Source organism: Leptosomus discolor, chromosome 7 (genome assembly GCF_034619465.1).
Source record: "Leptosomus discolor isolate bLepDis1 chromosome 7, bLepDis1.hap2, whole genome shotgun sequence".
In the NCBI taxonomy this organism is placed as follows: Eukaryota; Metazoa; Chordata; class Aves; order Leptosomiformes; family Leptosomidae; genus Leptosomus; species Leptosomus discolor.
Window position 1 is genome coordinate 333,611 of NC_141397.1, and position 17,846 is coordinate 351,456.

The 17,846-nt window shown below is 43.1% G+C and overlaps 1 protein-coding gene across 2 annotated transcripts; it reads right to left on the reverse strand.

Moving 5' to 3' along the window:
* Positions 1-1,766: 1,766 nt before the first annotated feature.
* On the reverse strand, positions 1,767-12,436 carry SAMD9L (sterile alpha motif domain containing 9 like). 2 transcript variants are annotated; one of them, XM_009950051.2, is made up of 4 exons: positions 12,404-12,436; positions 12,123-12,223; positions 5,698-10,214; positions 1,767-2,629 (listed from the first exon to the last, which is right to left on the reverse strand). In XM_009950051.2, exons 3-4 carry the CDS (start codon positions 10,211-10,213, stop codon positions 2,613-2,615), a joined length of 4,533 nt encoding a protein of 1,510 aa, XP_009948353.2. In that variant the 5' UTR covers position 10,214; positions 12,123-12,223; positions 12,404-12,436; the 3' UTR covers positions 1,767-2,612. The 2 variants fall into 2 exon arrangements, with proteins under 2 accessions (XP_009948353.2, XP_086324180.1); XM_086468054.1 differs by lacking the exon at positions 1,767-2,629 and having other exon boundaries at positions 3,527-10,214.
* Between the last annotated feature and the right edge of the window lie 5,410 nt (positions 12,437-17,846).

The window sequence follows — 17,846 nt, forward strand, 5'->3', positions numbered from 1 at the left end:
TTATCTTGAAATCTCCTATACTCTCATGCCAGTATGAGTTTCACCAAGGATCTCAGCTGTTTCTTACATTCCTCTGCTGTGCCACCCACTGGTCAGTCCATCATGAGGTGGTAACTCATGCAATATTGCATTCATAGTATCGAGCGTGACTAAGGCATTTTTGGTAACTTTTCCTACATTTTCTTTCACTGGAGCACACACAGCCCATCATATGCATGAACTGGACCCATCTTGACTGCATGAACTAAACAATCAGTTTGTGCTCTTTTCTCACTTCCCTGAGTTAGAAGACTTAAATGCAGGAATTGTTGTTGAAGAAGGTGGGAAACTAGCATGAGGACAGCTCTTCTTTCTTCCTTTCTCACTCCTTCTCACTATTAATTCGTAACTGTTCCTGTATTCTTTGCTATTGCAACTTTCCCTTGAAGTCCCCCAGCTGCTGTGGCGCCAGACCTCTCCCAGTGCAGCCATAGCTTCACTGAAGCTGGTGCTGAAGTTTGGTGCAGCAAGAAGTGGTGGAGCACTAAGCTCTGCTCAGGGAACATGGCTGCTGAGTAGGGAAGAGCACGTTTTTCATTCTGAGCTTTTAGGCAACAGCCAGGAACTAGCGAGGGCTTGTGAAGAGGAAGCCAGAAGCTGTCTTGTGACAGGTTACATAAACGGAAGGTTTGTGGTTCCAAGAGGCAAAGGGAAACCAAAAAGAGCTTTCTGCAGCAAAGAGTCCTCAAATGAAAGCAACACGGATTTGTTACAGCCAACACCCCCCTCACTGGAGGGTCGGTTGTGCTTCTAGCTGGGATCAACTCAAAGTGACAAGCTCCCGGTGGCGCTGGCTCTCCTCGGTCCCCCTGGGCAAGGGTAAGTACCAGCCACTCTCCTCCCACCTTTTTCACTCAGGATGCATTAACTCTTGCCACACTGCCGCCTGGATCGGGCCCTGTGTGACGCTCCCCGGTTCGGGTGCCCTGCGGTTAGCCAAAGTCCAGCTCGCTCGTTGCAGCCCCGTCAGCCTCTGGTCCTTCGGCTCAGCACCTGCCAAAACAGCGGCAGCGATGGAGAGGGCCGGCCGCTGCCCTGGCACGGGTGGCACCCTCACGCAGGTCGAGCGGTCTGTCCCTGCTACGACCAAAGCTCCTCTGGTGCCAGCGGAGGCCGCGGCACCTCCCCTAGGCCTCCGGCGCTGCCGCGGGACGGCGGCGCGGAGCCCGGCCCAGGCGGAGGGAGCTCGGCCCATGGGGGTCCCGGGCGGGCGGAGGGAGCTCGGCCCAGGGGGGGCCCGGCCCGGGCGGAGCCCCGACCCGGGCGGAGCCCCGATCCAGGCGGAGCCCCGGCGGGCCGCGGCGGACGGCGCAGCGCCACGGGCGCGGAGCAAGAGCGCCGCCTGCTGGCCGCCGCCCGCGCCTCCCCGGCCGCCCGTGGCGCGCGCGGGCGCAGCTCTCCCGCCGCTCCCTCCCTCCTGCCATTTTGTGTCCGGGGCTGGGGCGGGCCGGCAGTGCGGGGTTCTTTTCCCTTTCTCTCGTCCGCGCCCAAGAATAGAACAACAGGCATGCCGCCGCCTTTTTTTATTGTTGTTGTTGGAAGCCAACGCACTGAAAGCCCCCAGTTCGTCTCTCGTCCAGCGCCCGTCAGGGTGAAGCGTGCTGCGGCTGCTGGCAGGGACCGGCCTCGTCCTCAGGGCCTGCCTCCCCCAGCCTTCCCGGGCCGGGGGCTCTCCTGGCCTGGCCAGCGCTGGGCCCTCCTCAGGGTTCAGCTGCCGCTGTGTTTGCGTGGGAACCGCCTGGGCTGTGCGTGCACGCGAGGCTGCCTCATCGGCTGCCTCACCGGCCCTGTGGATGCACCCAGCTCTCACTTGTGGTAAAATTCCGCCGCCCTTATTTTCCCATTCTACAGATATTTTAGCTTATTTTAGCCCTGAGACTTTTAAATGTCGTGCACATTTGTGTGAGAGAAAACTCCAACAACCCAGAAGTGAACAGAAGCATGTGTGCTCTGTGGGAGGCCTTGGGCTGTCACCACAATGGCCTCTAAAGAGGAAAGACGTGCTCTTGCCACGTACTTCGACACTGAGTGACTTATAGACTGTGTATGGTGAGAAGAGGAAAATCTTTAATTTTGATAGACATGTTCTTTGCATGGGCCAAGGAGGGGAGCGTGGCAATAAAGCTACCTAATCATTGTCTTTGAATATCTGGGGATGGGACTATGGCATCAGCAGGAGCTGGCAGAACTGCGAAGACAGAAACGCCAAAATAATTTTCATCTTTGCCTCTAAGAGGTGGCTGGAATCTTCTCTGATGTTGGGCATCTAGATATCCTCTGTGTATGCTTTCCCTGGCAATATCCAGTCTATCCCAGTACATCACTTTTACTGATACTTTTGTTGTTGTTCAGGTATAGCTTGAATCTTTCCTATGGTATGTTTTTACTCTTGCTCCATGCCCACCTAGAACATGTTACTACCTTCTTTTTTATCAGCTTCATTGTGGCAGTCTTTTATCTAGTAGAAGACAGTGTGTCCTCCTCCGGGTTCTCTTTGCTGGAGAATCTCTGTTTTTTCTGTCTTACCTCACAAGTCCTAGAGTCCCTGCTCTGGCGGCACGTCCTGAGAGTCTTCAGCCCAGGAGTGTACCTGTAGGAAGTGCAATCCCCTTCAGACACAGAGCTGTTACCAGTCATGAAGCCCCCTCCATGTTCTGTACTTCTAGCTCTGATTTTAGACAGAGAAGGATCCTCAGTACTCCTAACTTCCGCCCCCTAAACCGATATTTGCAGGATCCAGGAGAGGATCCCTCCCGTTCCTGCTCAGGAGTTCGTAGCCCGCAAATGCACAGCAGGGACCTGCCTGCTCTGTCAGCACACTGTGGGCAGCTGCTGAGGTGGCGTCACGGTGGTTTGTGAGAGTCAAAGAGCTTCTTGGGCCTCCCTGCCTCTCCTCCTTCCTGCAGACCTGGCTTTGGCTCTCCCCCAGGTTTCCTGACCAAGCACTGACAGCGCAGGGCCGAGCTCTAGCTTTGACTGGGCCCCTCACAGCCCAGACCTGCAGCTCTGGGGCTGCCGTCTGTGTGTAGGCTTCTGACAACACCCGAGTGGCATATGCCCATGTATGCATGGCAGTCTTTTCAGGCCTTGCAGCTTGCTAAAGTTAGGCTTATGCGGAGAGATTTCCCCTCCTATCTAGCTTTTTTCTCCTATCAGGGTAAGCCCTTTTTTAAACACCACTCCAGAGAATTCCTGAGCATGCTGGAAAAAGCTGGCAGAATTGTTTAACATGGGCAATACAGTATTTTTTTCTTGACCTCACACTTGGAAGCTACTGAGCCCTTTGGCTTTAATTAACACAAAATGCATCTGAGACAGATATTTAGGTGGGAGAGCTTAGTTTTCAAAATACGAAGGTTGACAAAGTTATGAGCCGTGAAAAAAACTGTCTTAGAAAGTGATGGAACATAAGAAATGCTTGTAAAAAGCAGTTCTGTCAGCCTTCATGTGTGATATGTATCATCAAATACATGTCCACACTGTGCAATTAAGGATGTTATCAAATAACTGTATTTATTAATCATCTGCAGCTGATAAAAGTACAATTTTATGACAAACAGCCTGACATACACAAGTATAAAATCTGTATTTCTGTAAACTCACACAGGCATACAGTGCAGTGTCTTGCGTGTAATACACTGTGCCAGATCCCAAGGGTTGATAGTAAATGTACGTGTCTTGCAGGTAAAACAGACTCAATTTATTGCCAATTAACATAAACATTTAATTACTGATTGGGGTATTGAGAAATCAGAAGACAAATAACTAAGCAGAAGACCTTTCTTCACCTTTCAACTTTAGTCCAACACCCCTCCTTCCCCCTTCCTCATGTGCCACCCTGTACAGCTCAGCTGAGTCTGAGGACATCAAAACCCTTGCAGTTCTTAGGAGATTGGACTGGCTGAGATGAAGACTGAATTCTTCAATGGCCACGAAGACATGGAAAATTATTTGCTATAAATGTTTGTTTGGAAGGATAAATAGACATTGATAAATGGCATGGTGATATCCTGAGGAGTGACCAGAGCAAATAATGAATTATCATGAAAATTGGTCCTATAGCACCCTATCTGAAATAAAAGTACTCTGTTAGAAACGAAGTGGGTATGGGTTAAAATGAAGTGTGCATTCTTGCCAAGAGAAATGTATTTTGGCTAGAGTTAACAAGTGCTCTGGATTATATAATAAAACTCCTTGTCCATGTTTGCAACTAAAAGAAGAGCTGCACTAGAACAGAATGGTCCGCTGCTTTATTCTTTTTCTTTTTGTCAATTTGTCTTTACTAATTTGTTGAGATGTCACTTATTTTTGCCTGCCTCGTTGCCTTACACAAAGAGGGAAGAGCACTTGTGGGGTGATGAAAGAGCTGTCCTGCAGACCCCTTTCAGGCAGCTGATGGCATTGCACTCCTCTGGTTTTCATGAACCATATGGTGTAGTGCAAAGTGTAACACTTCACCCCCCCTGACAGTAGCAACTTCTTGTTTCTGGTGCTTTGCACTACTATCTTTTCCCTTTTGTGGAACACTAATTGTGTCTAAACATAGTAGGCAGTTTTAGACACATGAGGAAGGCAGGGCAATCAGCAACCACGTTAAGCATTTAAATTGCCTATTTTTGTGCGGATCAAAGTTGATAAGAGATCTATCACTGGAAAGAACGTCTGAGATTTATAAGGAAATGAATGACCAAACTGGATCAGTTTTGTAGAAAGCAGAAGCAGACCCACCACAAAAGAATAAAATCTATTTAATATGGACATCAGATGCCACCTGGTGCAGGCTTTTACAGTACAGCAGAAAGTGGTGGTATCTTTAATAACCACATATTTAGAAAGGCCCTAAGAAGGTGAAAGACCAGTGCTCCTGTCCTCCCACAAGATGTGCAGCTTGGCTATTGATACAGGCCCATATACAAACGCATTACATTATTCAAGCATGTAAAACAGCAACAGAGAAAAAAGTGCTGCTTTTTACACTGCCCTTGTGCCAAAATGACAGCAAATACAATGGAGCATCAGGAAATGTTACATGATACTTGTTTTCTAACATACATTCCTTGTTCTTATATACTAGAGTATGAAAATCATGGTGAGACATCCTTTATCACAATGGCAAAAAAGCTAGCGAGATAGTAGTGATGGTATTTGAAGATAACTTTTTAAAAATACTCTTTCAGAATTCTGTTTTTTTTGGAATGATTTCTCATGTTGTTATCAGCCAAAGAACTTTGAGTAGTGGTGGCCAGTCTACAGGACTAACTGCAGCAACATTTCAGTTTGACTGACTGTCCAAACAGCAGTAGAGAGACAGTAGGAGACAATTCTGCGTGGGACTGAAAGGCTAACGTAGTCGGTAGGAAACACAATGGACAGCCTGAGGTTGTCATTTGCAATTGTTGACCAAAAAAACACCCCCAAACCAAAAAAATAATTAAAAGATAATTTTGCCTGAAAAAGCCTTGTAGCTGAGCAACTGCAATACCTATCGTTTTAACGACAGACTTTGTGTGTTGTATGCCAGGAGCCCAGCAATGGAAAACCCAAGGTAAAAAGACACTCTTTCTATGTTTGGGCCATTTTTCAGTAGGCATGAGGGAACAGGCTGCACTGGTATCCTGAAGGTTTCATTGCTGCCATAGTCTACATAGATAACCTTACCCTCAGCTCTTCCATCCAAAGGAAGCAAAAGGTCTTGAACAGCCTGCTCCTTCCAGATATTTCCACTCTGCCACAGGGAATTCAGCTCCTGTTCTGAAAGTGAACTAAACAGCTGATCTATTTTTCGTTTGTGAACAAATCTATTCAGGTCGCTGCCTTTCGCCAGATAGAAAAGAGCTAGAGGTTGCCTGGAACGATGAAGGGTTCCGTAGAGCTCTTTGAAAGACTCATGTAAGCGTCTAACAAATGTTTCCATTTTACTGGAATCTTCATTTAGTTGTTTTCTGTCCTGGGGCCAGAACAACAAGCAGGCTAGGAAGAAAGGCTCTACGCACTGTGAAGTCGATTGCAGTTCCTGTAGGATGTTTCGAAGCAAACTGCTCAGCACCGTGGAAGGATGTAACTTGGTGGATTTGGGTTTAATGCAGTTCAGAACAACATTTGCTAAAATCAAATTCTGTTTGTCTTTCAGAGTTGCTTGCGCATCCTCCTCCCACAAAAATGTATATGCTTCTACTATGTCTTCTGTTTCTCTGGCAGCATTTCTGTGATTTCTGTGGAGGTATTGCAAAATGCCAGAAAATGAGCCTGCTTTGGAAGCCTCCACAGCGTCCCTGTATGCTTCTATGTACTGGGACACCGTCCACCTTCCTTTTACTGAGATCTGTTTACTTTGCAGTTGCTCAAAACTGAAATCACAAAATATTTCTGCATATTTGGTAAAACATTCTTGAACCTTCTCATACAATTTTGCTTCTACAATTTCTCTTTCATTGGTCTGTGTTTTGAAAAATACAAAGTAGTCTTCAAAAAAGTCAAACGCCTTTTTCAGCCGTGATCGCAAATTACGTAAAAGTTGGGAATGGTGTTCAAGAACCTTGAGTATTTCACTCTCTGTGTTAGGGTTAACTACATTCAAAACTCTGTAGCCTGATAGATACTTTTTCATTTTTTTCCTACAGTTTAAGTCTTTTTTGCTGAAAAAAGGAACATGCCAAAGGACATCAATAACATAAAGACCAGTTTCTATCTCTCCCTGATAACCAGCAGTATTGTACGTTTGAAACTTTCTTTTAAGCTTTTGATGCTGCAAATATTGCTCATTGCCTTCATTTTCAGCTTGCCACTGAGAGTCTCTGAAAGCCTGTGAAGCACTCTCAGCAACCTCTAGCAAGTACTTCAGTTCCTCAGCTGTCAGGACTGCACTCTCTGCTTTGCGCTGTACGCAGTGTCTTAGCTTACTTTTAAAGACTTGACCTAGAGTGTCTGATATGTATGAATTGTGTTGTGCTCTTTGTTTGGCTGCTTTAGCCCAGTACAATGCAGAGTCAAAGTCCCTTTCTCTAAGGTAGAAGTATCTTGCTAAGGCTTGGCAAATGTAAGGGTTTTGCTCAAACCTAGCAGATGCTTGTTTTAACACATATTCCACGTTATCAGACTTCTCTTCCCGATGAATGGCTTCAATTAAGGGGGAGAACAATGTGTCTGACTCATTGCCTTGTTCCTTGCGCTGTCTAGTAATCAGCAGCATTTGTATGTCCTGAGTAAGTTTGTCTCGCTTTAACGAAGTTTTATAAAATAAGTCTTCTTTCAATAACTGCAATGTAATTTCACTTTTAGGCAAGCCGTAGGTTACTTTCAATTCTGTTAGGCAGTGAGATGCTATCAGTGGGTGAATGATACGAAGCCCTTTGTGTCTCGGGTATTCATATACCTGATCATATATTAGAATATTGGAACAAATTCCCATCTTTTCTATCAATTTATCTTTACTGCAGCCAATCTCTTGAGAATTAATTCCTAAGAATTTTTCACATAGTGATATTGAAACTGTAGATGTTCTTACATATGCGCTTAATAGTGTTAGATAGCAAATAAGTTGTGCTGGTTTAGAGGCAGTATTCAAGTTATGCAAGGTATTTTTTACCACTTTTTCTATGTATTGTGGGTCAAAGTTTTTCTTCATAATCATGAATGAATAGAAATTGTCAAGATTTGAATGCACCTTCTCGATATATTTTAGTTTCTGATCAAAGGCCCTTTGCTCTTTTTCAGAAAGCATGTGTTTTAAAGAAACACTGTTCAATAAATTGATTGTTGAGCTTTCATCAGGATTCTGAGATCTCATACAGTTTAGAATGATCACTAAAGGAGTTACATACGGAATGAACTTTTCTGTTATAGCCGTCTGAATTTCTTTCTGCAGAAGACAGACGTTTTCTTGCTCTTCAAAGTCATCCACAAGAAGTAACACTGGTAAATAGCCTGTGGTGTTGTTTGCTCCACAGGTGAGTAAAGTTGTGAGCTGTGTCCCAAAATCACTTGCTTTGTTTTTCAGAATAGCACATCTGAATCGCTTCCGGAGATCCCAAAGGATGTGCATAGCTAATGTTGTTCCACCACAGCCTGGGTGGTGGTAAAGGTTGATAATTTTTACAGGTGATTGATTAGCACTGTTAGATGAAGAGACAATTAGGTGTTCAAGCTTTTCATAACTGTCCCTTCTGATAAAATCTGAAGTATAATTTTCAGAAGAAAAATAGAAATTCCACCATGTTACCTTGCCACCTCGATAAAAAACTTCTTCCCGCTCTTTCAGGAAATATTTAAATTTTTCTGCATCCTTCTCTATTCCTGTGTCTTTGCATTCATTTTCACAAAGTATTTCCAATGCTGCCATGGTGTCTTCTTCCTTCTTTAGGAGAACGGTAGAATGACCAACAGAGGGCAGAAGCCTTTCAGAAGACTGTGTCGCTGATTTTAATTTTATGATGGTACCATTTACCGTTTGCAGGGTTAAATTAGAAACACATTTATTTGAAAGCGCCTCCTCGCTAATCCCTCTAGCATGCAGAAGGTCTTTCCATCTCTGGTATGTACCTGCACCAATGCAAATGCAGACCATGTATTCTAGTCCCTTTAATTCTTGGTAAAATGTTATAAAAGTCTCAGTAAGGGGATCCGCTGAATCTTCCACTGTGGAAAGCAAAAGAAACACTATTAAAAACTTTCCATTCTGCTTTACATCTTTGTGTGAAAAAAATGAAACCATTTTTCTGAGACCAGCAGCTCTGTCTCGTTGCCATGAAGCGGAATCTAATGGTGGTTCCTTATTGCCTTTGAAGTCTGATCCGCCGTTGCATAAAATCCAGTTGGTTTCCTGATGCAGTTTCAGCTTTTCAGCTTGTTCAGAAACGGAACCCACCTTGTTTTCATAATAATCCGGGAAGTGAAGTTTGGCATTGCGATTTTTTTTGTAAGTCTTGAACACACCATTCATTTCTGATTCAAAGTCAAAGTCAAGCACAGCAAACCATTTTATTTCCTGTAAAAAGTCCAAGTGCAAAGTTTGACTTGGGTGGCATTTGTTTGTTACCAAGATGTAGTAGTCGTAATAAGAGCTATCTAGTGAGTCCCTGTTACCTGTGAGCAGACTAACTAGCTTTAGTCCTTCATTCAGTGACTTCTTTTGCTTTAAGTTATATTCTTCCTCCGCTCTTTTACGAGCATCTGCTGAAGCCATCAAGTTACCTTTAAAAATGTCAAATTCTTTTGTATTTTGAATATTTTTTGAACTAGCTCCGTCCCGGATGAAGACAGCTTTTTTCCAGCTCTTGCTCTTAAAGTCATATGTGTAGGTACTGAAATATTTTGTATCACAGATGTGGTATTGGGGAAGCACATCTATTTCAATGACAAACCTGTGCGATGGAGTTCCATTTTGTAATAATACTTCCACAAATCTAGGTTCTCTAATGCAAGCTTTTGCAATGCTGGTGTATGGCTTCTTAAAGTATTTTTCGATGCATTTATTCAAATGGTCAATGAATGCCTCTTTCCTGGTAACTTTCAGTCCTGCAATTTCCCCATGTGGATTGTCACATACTCCAAAATGAATAGTGCCATTTGTGCGAGAGTTCATGCAGGCTGCAGCAAATCTAAAGACTTCATTGCTAAATTTCATCATGATATTCTCTTCTAGGGCCTTCTCTGTGTTGGTAAGTAATTTGAATTCATGTACTGGATCAATGAGGTTGAGTGGCCCTGTTTCAGGGACATTAAGAATATTATACTGTGTGTATCGAGTACCATCACTGAAATTATCAAAAGGATGTGGCATACACATATTTCCGACTGGGTGCTGGCTGCTTGACAGTGGCTTCTCTGATACATTCTCCTTCTCAGCAATTCCTCCATCTTCTCCTTCTCCATCAAGACTTGGTTCAGTGCCTTGTTCCACAACCTGGTTTGAACCTTTAGCTAGAATGTCATGTTCTTTCAGGAAACACATTATTTGAATAACAGGCCCATGAGGTATGCCCATTTCCACAAAATCTGCTTTAGTCATCAGTTTCAAAGTAAAACCAGTCACATCTTGGTTAAACAGGATTTCTGCATATTTCTGGTCAATCTTAACAACTTCAGTTGCCCATTGTTTGACTTCCTCTTTTGTCCACTGTTCAATATGTTGATATGAATGTGATTTTTCATTTTTTTCAGTGTTTGCATTTTCCATTCTTTAAGGAAAAAAGAAATCATGAAATTACTAAACAAGTGATTTATAATGGCCTATTAATGGAATAACACGTATTTCCTTGCTATTATCAACCACTGATTTCTTCATTAGTGTAATCTGCCGCGTGGAATACAACAATTCGATTAGGGAACTTGGTGGGAATGTGCGTAGTGTGCACTCCAGTCCTGTGTCACTGATAAAAACATTGAAGAGAACTGGCCCTAAAATTGAGCCCTGGAGAACACCACTAGGGACTAGCCACCAGCCAGATGTGATGCCATTTACCACAATGCTTTGAGGCCAAACCTTCAGCCAGTTGTTCACCTGTCAGGTTGTGCACATGTCACAAGTGGCTCTTTTCCAGAGAGTTCCCAGTTTGGTGAAGAAGAACAATCAACCACACTTGAAAATCCAATCCTTAGATGTGGTTAGGTACTGAAATTGCTTAAATAACACTGCAAAGAGACATTGGGGTGGAAAGATACTGCTGTGATTACTTAGCTGTTGCTTTTGCAAAGAAAGGAAAATCTTTTCCATATTACTGTATTGGCTGTCTTTTCAATACCTTTTGTATTCACTAAGGTTTCTCAAATTAAACAAAAGCAAGGAATTCAGCAGCATTTGTGGAGATAAGTGACAGGAAAAACAACATCTTACCGTCCACTTGATGGACTTTTTGCAAAAACTTTAAAGAAACACAATAAAAGAAAAGATTTTCCCTTAATAGTCTCTAATTTTACTTTATCCTCTCACTTTGTGAGAATTACATTCATTCATCTGAAATTTTTGCTTTATGGAATTGCACCCAGCTGCTGTTGTTGCATTAGTGGTAATGGTCTCCTCCTTGCACCTTTTTGTATTCGTAGCTGAGAGTTCCTGGGACAAAATGACTTCTCAGATTTTTTTCAGTGAAGTTTTGTTTTCTGAAAGAACACTTGGTTATCTAAGCCACCCTAGTGACGTGCTTTCCTCAATCTATTATTTGATTTCCTAAATGGTAAACTTTAATGAGAAGCAATTTTAAAAATTTCTTACAGCGAGGAAAACAGCTGTCCTACCCTTGGCCAAGCTGCCTCCTCCTTTAACTAATGTGCTGAGAGAGCAGAGAAAAAGGTGGGGCTGCGGGCTATGGGAGCCTGCAGTTGCATTTGCTCCTTACAGACCCTCCCTTTTGCTCCCAGAAAGGGAAAAACTGGTTTCCGGTTCTTTAAAATGCCACTATGGTAAGCACATACTGTCAAAAATTGAGGGCAGGGGGAAAGAAGCTCAATGTTTTTATTCCATGACTGAGGGATCTACTGTGTTCACCCGTAACTCCTCCCAGCGTATCTAAAAGCTGAGAAAAGAAACTGAAACGAAAGCACCTTTGCTCAGGGACAGTGTTCAACCCAGCAGTATAAAAGTATGATTTTAATTCCCGTCAAACTTACACTTTCTAACAGAGGTACAATTTACTCCTAACATAAAAGCAAACATGTTTATGTCCCTGAAACAGTTACTCCATGATTTAGTGTTTGGGACCCCCCTAGTGACTAAAAGCTCCAGAATGGGATACTTTCATTTCCTGGACTTGACGCTGTGTTTCTGTGTTCCGCATTACTGGCTAGTTAATGATTCTGGCTGACTGAGATATTTTAAAGATGTCCTTTTCCAACATGAAACAACTCTATCATATTATTTCTGCAGAATAATTTCTTTGAGGACATATTTATTTTGATTATTTCACTGTAATCTCATAACAAACGCTTTTCATGTGCAGAGGTTTAACAGATTTGGAAGAGATTATTTTAGTAGATTATAGATCATCTTCTATATAAAATAAATTTAAAAACCCCACAAATGATATCAGACTTAGCCACCAGGTCTTCATAAAATATTCCAGCCTAGAAGTAAATATGCATGTACTTACTGTAGCTGTTCTGTTCTGCAGGCTTTTTCATATAGTTGTTCAATACATGTGTTTTGTTCAAGCAGGAAACCCAACAGCTAAAATTCAGCTGAACTGCTCTTCTAAAGTGTGGGAAAAAAACCCCTAAAATTAGTTTATAAACTTTGAAAAGAAGTCTAGGGTCAGTAATAGTAGGAAGGGCAGAGCATCGATAGACATGATCAGATTTTCTCAGCGGCAAACACCCATCTCTGGAGGAGAGAAATGGCAGTGCCTGCTAGAGATTATTTATTATTCCTTACCTTTTCCTTGCATGCTTCTAATTTACCCTTCTGACACGGTGGCTAAATACTGTTGTCTGGGCAAGTAGGAAGCTGGGTGTTGCCAAGAAATGGGAGGAGATAGATTCAGGGTGTTTGGGAGGTTCTCTGCTCACATCCCCTTTTGCTTTCTCTTTTACCAACCGAGGTTGCTTCTGGTCTTCCTCTTCCTAACTTTGCAGACATTTTATGTGGTTCTCCAGCATAAAAGCAGCTCTTCTAAAATGACTTCATTGTTTATTAAAATAAAAATTCTTATTGTACATCAGGTCTTCCCTTGTAGCCTCATTATTCCGCAAAACTGAGTCAAAAATACTATCTTGTTTCTCAGTGACTGGTGTGGAAACTCACCACTGAAATCCTGTCCCCTGCTGCAACTCACAGGGTTTGTTCTCTAATGTATATTAGTAATTCCCATAATGATAGCATTCCTTCTGCGTTTTCTTTGCCTGTTGAAATTAGAGATCATTGTTCACATCCAGTGTGATCTGTAGATCAGACTGCCAGCAGTTCTCAAGTTTCCAGTTATAAGAGCTTCCAGAGTTCTTTCGATTCCTTCTATTTCCTCTCATTTCTTTATATTTGTCAAATCATTATATACACAATATTATTCTTTTGACACCTGTATTCCGTGGTTATTGCCTCACTGCATTTCTGTTACCTTAATAATTCCTCCTATCACATTGTGCACCAACAGTTGGAATCATCCAGCCAGCTGCTTGAGCTCTTCTCATTAATGAAAAAAACACACATTTGCATGATCTTTTACAAAACTTGTTTCTTCTCCCTTTTTATTAATTTAGCTTTTTTCTTTACTCTGTTCCCTAAGTTACCGCTCACCCATTTCTTATGTTGTTTCTCCTTGCTGTCCTACTGATACCTACTGATATGTACCTGTTCCAGCATCTGCTGTATTTTTCAGGTGTGGAGGCCACACAGAGGCCTTCAGAGCCTTTTCTTTTCAGAGGCTGGTAACTTCTGTGTTTACTCTGGCTATAGCCTCTCAACTTTTCTTTAAAAAGACATGCTAGTCACACAGGCCTGTATTTTCCTGATGCTGATGTGACTGTCTAGCCATCTCTGTCATCTTTTCCTCTGTTTGCCCATCATCCTCCCTTCAGTTCTTTCTCGTAACTTGCTGCATGTTACTTTCCTTCCTTCCAGGGTTCCTGTGGCTTCTCTTTAAAGAAAGGAAATGAAATGACAAATACCGATGAGAAACACCCACAAATACACGCACGGTGATCACTGCGTTGTGTTCTTCACGTTTTTCTGCCTGCAGCTGCTGCCTCCCCCAGATACATTCCCTGGCATTTACTTAAATTCTCAGTTGCTGAACAGGGAAATTTGGGTGAAATGCAAATGATCCTTTTCCCTGGGGAAAAGAGTCTTGCAGCCGCTGTAATGCTGTAATAGTGACCAGCCCAGAGCCGGCAGGACTCTGGAGCAGTAGGCAGGTCAGCACAGATCATTTCTGCATAGTTCTGGTTTATCAGCCAGTGAGATGGGACTCACAATCACTGTGTGATTGTGTGGTGAGCTGGTCCAAAGATCTGAAGCACTCTGTTATATGTCAGCTTAGCCTAGGGACAGATCAGATCTGGTCAGCTTTCTGGGAGGCTGCTTGAGCTCCTTACTAGCGCAGGTCAGACCATACGAGTGGAAGGCGTGGAAGGTGCTGTAAAACCACGTGCTTGTATGGACATGTGCATTTGCAGGCTACCAAAATCTACACAAACAACAGCTGAAATTGTTGTGTGTATTCTTTTGTGTTCTGCAATGTCAATCGAAGTATGAGAATGCTCTAACAGGTAATTGCGAAATGGCTCTGATTGCTCGTAACTTCCCTTGTTCTTTGCAGTTATCTTTCCTAAGGTAACTGGCTGTTTAAGGCTTGGGCACTGTGGTCTGAAACACCACTGTCACCTGGTTAGCTGCCTCTCTAGGAAATACATGGCTCCTTTCCCACTTCCATAATTTCCCACTTTGTTTATGCCTTTTGTTATAAAATTACACATCACGGCCCTTGTATTCCTTGTTGTGGAACTCCTAAGTAGGTGATATCCTTGGCTGTTGAAGTTAGAGCAAAGACATTTCTTGAGAACTCTTTTTCTTCTGGTTCCCTAAATAGGCATGGTTGACAGCTGGCGCTCTGTGTGCCCTTCCTATGCTGGCAGGCAGATGGAGGTGGGCGCTCAAGCTCAGTAGTATTTTTGTGAAGATACATGCTGTTATGACTGCAGGTTGTGCAAACCTGGCTGTATTAGCTAGCTGGAGTGCTGGTAACAGTGCAGTCAGGCAGCAAGGACCCTTGAGGGGCTGGACCCCAAGGTATGTTACTTGGGCTACCCCTGAGCTGTGTGGCCAGCACTGAACACCCATATCCGAGTCAGAGAACTGGGGGAAGCTGGGCTACCAGATGTCAAGGGGGAATGAACCTGCAGACCTCTCAGAGGACCCAAACTATTTGATCTGGACTAGACTAGACTAGACTAGACTTGAATAGACTTATTTTTTCAGTTGGAAGGAACCTACAATGGTCATCTAGTCCAACCGCCTGACCAATTCAGGGCTGATCAAGTTAAAGCTTTGTCCCGATGCCTCTTAAACACTAACAGGCTTGGGGCATTGACCACCTCTCTAGGAAGCCTGTTCCAGTGTTTGACCACCCTCTTGGTAAAGAAATGCTTTCTAATGTCCAGTCTGAACCTCCCGCGGTGCAGCTTTGAACCATTCCTGCACGTCCTGTCACTGGATCCCAGGGAGCAGAAGTTGGCACCTCTCTCTCCCCATCCCTCCTTAGGAAGCTGTAGAGAGCAGCGAGGTCACCCCTCAGCCTCCTTCTCTCCGAATGACACAAGCCCAAACTCCTTAGCTGTTCCTCGTAGGACATCCCTTGCAGCCCTTTCACCAGCTTGGTTGCCCTCCTATATATATTAAGTAGTTCTTTCCTTTTCCTTGTCTTATTAGAGATGGAGAAAAAGTGATCGCAGCCCCTTTTGTTAGAAGAACTTTTTCTGCATACTAGAAGACTTACTTCATCTTTCTTGGTATCTTTTCTCACCAAGATAAAACATTTTTTGAGGCCTTTTCTAAACCTTTTTTCTTGTTTATGTTGCTTCTCGAAGGCTTTCCTCATTTGGCTATATCTTTAAGACACACTTGAAAGGAATTCCAAATGGGATCCAGCTTTCTAACTGTCCTAGCCTGCGGTCTAGAACAGTGATCTGAAATACCTGAATGTACTTTTAGATACAACTTACGGATGGGACTAAGCTTAAAGGGCTTGGAAAGCGCTCGAAGCCAGGTTTTGAACAGAACATGATTTGATAAATATAAAAAATCAGCAAGGTGAAGTTAAAGAGGAAAGTGTAGCTCTAAGGAAAACACACAAACTATGTCCAACACAATTTTGGTTTTCTCCCAGGTAGCTTTTGTTTTGACTTAGCAAAACAACCTTATTTGTGTACTATTAAGATGGAAAAAGCTTGTATAGAAGCTACTTTTTAGAACTACAGGAAATATAACAAATGTGCCTTGATGAAAATTGCAGTGTTGACCTTAGACAGCACTTTTCTAAATAAGAATATGTGTTCATTTTTGGTCAGGGTATGCTATTGTATAGAGGTGCTCTAGTTCGGAAGTTCTGCCCTAATATTTCTGCATTCAATTGTATCTGAGTTATGAGATCCGCTGTGACCAGCAGCTCTGTACTTTGCCCTGGAATGCAGCAGAGAGCCTGAAGAGATACGTACATATTATCTTTTTAGGTGGAGTGGGATTTCCAGCATGCTGGTATTTGCATTGCATGTTTAAATGAACTGTGATGCAAATTTATACTTGAGCGGACTCCTTAGATGTTGAATCTTTTATTGTCTTCTACACTCCCTGTCTTATTGTTTATTTACCCCAGATTCTAATCAAGAAATGATGCTTTGCTTTTTTTCCTCATTATTTTAACGACATGGTGCAACTATCACTTTCATCCCACGGCTGCATCAGTTTCGTTGCAACGTGACCCCATTATATCTGTCTGCGAAGTGTTTGGACACTTCTGCTGCAGTTCTGTCTCTCTCTAGAAAAGCCTTATGGCCTCCACGGAAAGGCAGCGAGGGAGCAGGGCTTCTGCTCTGTAGGAGCCGGGCTGATTTCATACACTCAGGAGTTGTTATGAAGAAGTACTTGTTGAGCAAACATTTCTGCACAGATTGACACGTACTGTTAAATTGTTGGCCAGTGACAAGGATTGGATCCTGCACTTTGACGTTTTTAAAAGATGCTTATGAACAACATTCTGCAGTTTTCCATGTGTGTGTAGAGAATATACTCAAAAATACAAGATGACTTACTGTTCAAAGGCATTCTGATACAATGGCATTGAAAAAAAAATATCTACGTTTGGCTGCAAAACTATTCCCCGCGCAGCCGTTTAGCTACCGAGCAAGCAGCTGCTTTAAATCAGGAAACCTTAGAAGGGGCAGGATTGAGGAATCAGTCCCCCTTCAAATGTACAAGTCATCTGGGACATGCTCAATTCACATGTCTTTCAGAAAAAGTCGGAGTTTGCTAGTATGAGCTCCTGTCCCATTCTCCTCCACCCCGTCCCAAGCAGAGTTACCCAGACCCTCCTGCCATCTCCTGTGGGAAGCCGTTTCCCTCTGGCTTCCAGAAGGGCGTATGATACAGATGCAGTGGTAGCAGCGTGGTGACAGGTTTCGGAAGGAATTATGCTAAGGCTGAAGAAAGTCCATAGAAAACATGTGATTGTATTTTATCTGAGTAAGGCAAAAAGAAATAAAAAAGAATCAAGCTACTTAAAACCAAAAAGTTTTTTAACCTGTGATTATAAAGCAGTGAGCTCTTTCCTTTTCAGGGTTTGCCTTTCTACAGGTAAAGCATGGAGGTACATGCGCAGTGCTGTGCTTGTATTTTGCTGTCATGGCTTGCTTAGCTGGCTGTACGTGTTTCAAGGGGGCGGTTAATGGAAGCATACATTCTCTTTACATTAGCATGAACTCGTTGTCTTTCACTGCTGGTGTCACTTTTGCTGAGAATGACCTACTAGTCATCTCTTTCCCTGTGTTCACAGAATCACAGCATGGCTGAGGCTGGAAGGCACGTCTGGAGGTCATCTGGTCCAACTCCTGCTCAAAGCAGGGTGTTAGGAAAATCTCATTCCCTAACTATTATACCAATTAATCTTTCTAGTATAAAATTGTATTAACTTTTTTAAAAAATATATTTATAGTTTACATTGTATACTGAATAGCCATGCTTAAGCAAGCAAACTAAAGGACCCTAGCTCATCGTAAGGGGGAGGAGGGCAGCCTAGCTCCTGAGATAAGGACTTTGCTTCTCAGAATCTTAAAAGCTGTCCATGAAAGATGAAAGTTACCCCTAGACAACCAAGATAACGCCAGCACCC

Excerpts from the sequence above, each read along its gene's own strand:
- SAMD9L (XM_086468054.1), bottom strand. The coding sequence starts at position 10,213 with ATGGAAAATGCAAACACTGAAAAAAATGAAAAATCACATTCATATCAA.